At 36.9% G+C, this 6,022-nt stretch overlaps 1 protein-coding gene across 5 annotated transcripts in view; it reads right to left on the reverse strand.

The window, feature by feature from the left end:
* The window catches only part of LOC127431424 (double-stranded RNA-binding protein Staufen homolog 2), a 170,763-nt gene extending 166,223 nt beyond the window's left edge, over positions 1-4,540 (reverse strand). For all 5 annotated transcript variants that reach the window (XM_051681806.1, XM_051681804.1, XM_051681807.1 and 2 more), the window contains exons 1-3: positions 4,416-4,540; positions 1,921-2,128; positions 656-786 (exon numbers count right to left, since the gene is read on the reverse strand). In XM_051681806.1, the coding sequence (XP_051537766.1) occupies positions 656-786; positions 1,921-2,119 (330 nt within the window). In that variant the 5' untranslated portion in view covers positions 2,120-2,128; positions 4,416-4,540. The remainder of the gene's footprint in view (positions 1-655; positions 787-1,920; positions 2,129-4,415) is intronic.
* Between the last annotated feature and the right edge of the window lie 1,482 nt (positions 4,541-6,022).

Raw genomic sequence — 6,022 nt, forward strand, 5'->3', positions numbered from 1 at the left:
TTCTGATATTTCTGAGTAACAACCGCACATCCAAGGATTAAGACATATCAGACCGGTCATACAGGTATTGCGAGTCATCTTTTCTACTTCTCAGATCACAGAGAGATCTGTACATCAGAAGCTGTAAGCTAATAAAATAATTTCAACCAAATCAAAGTTTCATGTCCATTTATTTATTTATTTTGGAGGTAATATTGTAATAAGCTGGATAATGAGCAGTCAGACGGTCATTATTTACAAAATAAACACCAACAGAACTCCGATGCAAACCAGAGGTGGAATTTCAGTTGTTCATCTATTTATTTCTTCTCTCCTAATTACATAACTTCAACCCAAATCAATGTTTCATGTCCATTTATTTGGCAAGTAGTCTTGTAATAAGCTGGATAATGAGCAGTCAGACTGTCATTTTCACAAAATAAACACCATCAGAACTCTGACGCAAACCGGAGGTGCAATTCACCTGTTCCACGATTTATTTTCGACACAAGATAATTTCAACGCAAATCAATATTTTATGTCCATTTATTTATTTATTTGGTTAGTAGTTGCTTCGCAGTGGGGTCCTGATCACCCTGTCAGGGTTTATTTTGCGATAAACACCGGCTGACTGTACATTATACCTTACTTAGCATTACTGTGAATGTTCCCATACCTTAGCGTGTGCAGGCCCTTTCTCATTCAGCAGTTTATATTGAGGTTGAATCCTGTTGAAACGGGCTAACTCATTTACCAGACACATGGGAGTTTTCTCTTTAGGGTTTGCCATGTTTTCTTCAGGAGGGCCTGTCAGAAAGAGACAATCCCATTAAGATCAGCTCAAACAAATGACTGAATGAAACAATGGATGAATATATTTGCTAATTTCACCATTTAAACATAATACAAATCCACTGGAAACAATGTCAATATGACATTCCATGGCACAATTCCCTAATAAATGCTAACTGTTATGACAGATGAATATTATGACTAACCAGATGTTAACATTACACTGGGTCATCTGATTTATTTTGTTTAGATTAATTGAGACATCATAGTGTGAAAGTAATATATCTAATCTAGAATAATACAAGATACAATTGTTAAGCCACACTTAAAAGTATAAACATCACTGCATTAGTAGACAACAAAATATCAAACTAAGTGGCATTTATTTTAAAGAAAGATGGCACAAGTATGCATTTCAAGCTTTGTTTTGCATCATTTGTGTGCAAATGTAATTTGGTTCGGCACTGTATTATTTAATGCAATGAAATGTATACATTTCTATGCATGGCATTAGTGTCTAAATAGCCTACTTTTTGTGTGGGCATAGCATACCTATTGTCACCTACAACAAATCTTACCGTTTTAAAATGTTTTGAGACTCATCTCAGTTTTACTAACATTAGTTTCTATATGGAACTACATTGACACTACGGATGTGGAAAACTACCAATTTGCATAATCGACTAGTCGGTGTTAAGGATAATGTATATTAGGCTCTGTTATGTTCACACGACCCCGATCTGATGCCTTTTAGAGTGATATACTGATGCAAACACCTCACAAATGCAGGAATATTACTTAGAGCAGAGGATTTAAAGTCTGACAGTGATCGTCTTTGAAATGTATTGATGATGCACAACTTTGCTGTAACAGCAGCACATAAAAGGACTAAACTTAAAGCATTAAAGTGACTAAACTTCTTGGAGAGGGTTTTACTGTGCTGACTGTTATTAACTGTTAAGTACAGCAAGCTATAATCACACAAAAACATTCTCTAAGAAGTTGCATCTCCCCCCATTAAAACCACCAATGATAAAAATATTACTGGTAGTAGTTGACCGCACTAATCGTCTAGTCAGTTGTTTAGTCGACCACCCAGGCACATCCCTAATTGATACAATGGATGTGATTTTTATGCAGACAGCATACCTGATAGGTTGGCTGGTACAGTGGAGTCCACAAAGCCAGAGGCAGGGCTGGGGCAGGTGGGCGTTGTGGCTAGCACTGTGCCATTTATGGTGGGCTGCAGACCCAGAGCTCCTGGGCTGGGCATGGCCACAGGGGGTGCCACAGCGGTCAGGCCAGACCCAGGCAAGGGGGATGAAGTCTGCACTTTCACTTGAGCCATGCTCTATCACTGTTTAAAAAAAAAACCTTTATTTAAACAACCTGAACTTGAAGCCATTGATGACTTTAACATCCTCATTAACAATTCTATAGGCTACAGTATTGAGTAGGCTACATTGTTTTTAATTAGGCTACATTCATTATATTATTTAGCCAGGCAAAATTTCCTTTGCATTAAATGGCAAACATGACCGATTCCATGAAATGAAATCAAACAGGATTAGCCAGAGAATATAGATCTCAAGCACACTATTTTTAAGGGATAGGTCACCGAAAAATGAAACTGTTCTCATCATTTACTCACCCTCATGCCATCCCAGATGTGTATGACTTACTTACTTCTGCAGAACAGAAAAAAAGTTTTGCATCAGGAAGGGCATCTGGTGTAAAATCTGTGCCAAGTCAAATTAGCAGCTCACGGATGGTCCATTGTGGCAACCCCTAACGGGAGCAGCCGAAAGAAGATCTCAGCTCTGTAGGTCCATACAATGCAAATGAATGGTGGCCAGAAATTTGAAGCTCCAGAAAGCACATACAAGCAGCATAAAAATAATCCATAAGACTCCATTGGTTAAATCCATATCTTCAGAAGCGATTCAATCGATTTTTAGTAAGAATTTACCAAAATGTAACTCCTTTTTCACTATAAATCTTGACATCTGCAGGCTCCTTGGCGATCATGATTTCAAGCAAGATTACACTTCCTGGCACCATCTAGCATTCTGCACATGCTTCAAGCACTAGGAAGTGTAATCGAGCTTGAAATCATGATCGCCAAAGAGCCTGCAGATGTCAAGATTTATAGTGAAAAAGGAGTTACATTTTGGTCTGTTTTCACTCAAAACCAATAAAATCACTTCTGAAGACATGGATTTAACCATTGGAGTGGTATGGATTACTTTTATGCTATCTGGAGCTTCAAAGTTTTCAACCCCATTCACTTGCATTGTATGGACTTACATACATATGAGATATTCTTCTAAAAATCTTTGTTTGTGTTCTGCAGAACAAAGAATGTCATACACATCTTGGATGGCATGAGGGTGAGTAAACAGACAAGGCAGTCACATTTTTAACTCTAAAGTTTATTCCATCAGACAATAGTAACTCATAATGTGACAGTGTTATGTCTAAACAGATGCATTGGAGGGAAAAAATGCGCACAAAAGAAAAATCTACATTTTGGTGCAGAAAAGTGGCACAGATAACCTTAACTTTTACTCTTGTGTTTTACGCCTTGTGTTCCAATCCAACATCTACTTGAACACAATCATAGTAGAATATTACTGTATTTGGGACACGTGCATAGGAAGACCAGTTCTTATCCATCACATCCATCAACTATTAGATACTGTGTTTCTTGAAAGGACTGTCTTGATTTAAAACTTTTCAATTGCCTTGTTTCACTAGGTTTCACTCTTCACAAATTGGCATCAAATTATGTGAGCGTCTGAACTACAGAAGAACAAAACAGAGTTTCCTCACCTTTTGATTACTGGATTAAGATTTTTAAACATTATTCAATACAGATTACACTTACAAAGTACATATCGATGACTTTCCCAAAAACACATTTAAAATTCCCTGATATAGCCATATTTACCATGACTTCTGGAACCTTTACATAACGTCCTTCTCATCTTCAACTAAGAAATCATCAAATGCAATGCATGACATAAATCCAAGATTACTGACAGATGATGGAGGTAAGCGTCAGCATCAAACCAGTGTCACTGACATTTGACGTCCATCCTGGACACTTGGACTGAGAACCAGAACAGCTGATAATTTGAAAACATAACACACTATATAACATAACAAAGGTGAGGTCACTAAACATCTCAACCAGTCTCTCTATCTCTTCTCTTTCCTCTATATCTATGCATTGAATGATGTCATTTTCTTGTTTTTCTTGCACCAATGAAAGAAGTCTGATTCACAGAACACAATAGTGAGGTGTGTTACAGACCCCTAAACAGTCGCATAAACCAGTATAAGACTGTGTTTCACAACCTAATCTGTTTAAAACGACCAAAAACACTGTCTTGGTAGGCAGCACGCTAGGTTTTAGGAAAACAGCCTTGATAACCCTTTCTAGCATGCAGGCCACCGGTCTGAACTCAGCTGGGAATGTGTAGACATCATGGCTGAACGACTAGCTAAATACCCCCTCACAGTTGAACGATGCACACCGCCTCTACTGCCATCAAATATCCAAACGACAGGTCGCATTTTCATCTGTTACCCTGAATATATCACTACTTCAAACGAGGATGCAGTTATTTATAATTAATTACCTTCGTCCAGGGCCAGACCCCAGTTACACCTCCAACATTGGCAAACACTAAAGAGAACTGGTGAGACTAGGAGCAAACCATTACATGCATAGTAGGCTTTCTCGATATATTGTGTATTTCGAAAACAGTTTCGTATTTTAAATAATATGTACTTATATTCCAATCAACAAGGGTAGCAAAGGTTTTGTACGTGTTGTGGAGAGTTATACGAGGATACCGAACCAAGAGTACACCCCTCATCTGTCGCAGAGATGGTACAGTCCCGCTTCCTGATACTGACTAGAGATGAATTAATCCACTGTTCTGTGCATTTCTTTTTCTTTCTTTCTTTTTCTTTCTTTTTTTTTATTTATTTTTTTTTTATTTTTTTTTTATTTTTTTTTAATTTGGAATGTATTTGTATTCAATTTATTTTAATGTATTGTTCATTATATATTTTTTTCTGATGCTTTGGCTATGTCCCTTTCCTGTATTTCTTCTAAAGTAGTGATCACTGTTCTTTGTTTATGTAATGTGTACATTTTAAAAAATTCCATACAACATGTGTGTGTGTAAATGCAAAAATGATCATGTTATTATATTTTGGTTTGTTAACAGAAAAAAATTATTATATATATATATATATATATATATATATATATATATATATATATATATATATATACACACACACACACACACACACACACACACAAGTATGTATGTATGTGTGTGTGTGTGTGTGTGTGTGTGTGTGTGTGTGTGTGTATATATATATATATATATATATATATATATATATATATATATATACATACGCACATACGCACACACACACTGCATACTGTATATACACTCACTGAGTACTTTATTAGGAACACCTGTACACCTACTTATTGATCGATTATCTAATCAGCCAATGTTGTGGCAGCAGTTCAATGCATAAAATCATGCAGATACAGGTCAAGAGCTTCAGTTGATAGGAGGAAGAATGTATAATTGAATTAAAAAAAATTAACTGAGAAAAAATTAAAGAATTCTATCTTGATCTCTATAGTTCCACGTCTTCGTCTACTGAAGAAGATTTTAGAAACTTTGTGGAACCATTAGAACTTCCTAAACTGATGACTGAGCAAAAAAATACTCTTGATTCTGAGATAACCTTGGAGGAGCTTGGCGAGGTAATTAAGGCCTTGCCTACAGGCAAGGCTCTAAGGCCAGATGGCTTTGCCACTGAATTTTTTAGATCTTAGGCTACAGAACTGGCTCCACTTTTGTTAGAAGTTTATACGGAATCATTAAAGAATGGAAAGCTTCTGCCAACCATGACACAAGCCCGGATCAGTCTGATTCTTTAAAAGCACAAAGATCCAAGCGAGTGTAAGAGTTACTGTCCAATTTCCCTGATCTAGCTAGACGTTAAAATACTGTCAAAACTTTTGGCTAACCGATTAAGTAAAGTTATGACATCTCTTATACATATAGATCAGGTGGGGTTTATTCGGGGCCGTAGCCCTTCTGTTAACATTTCATCAATATCATGTGGTCAGTGGCGAATGATCAGACCCCGGTCGCTGCCATCTCACTTGACGCCGAAAAGGCGTTTGATATGGTAGAATGGGATTATC

This window comes from Myxocyprinus asiaticus, chromosome 41, assembly GCF_019703515.2.
Source record: "Myxocyprinus asiaticus isolate MX2 ecotype Aquarium Trade chromosome 41, UBuf_Myxa_2, whole genome shotgun sequence".
Classification (NCBI taxonomy): Eukaryota; Metazoa; Chordata; class Actinopteri; order Cypriniformes; family Catostomidae; genus Myxocyprinus; species Myxocyprinus asiaticus.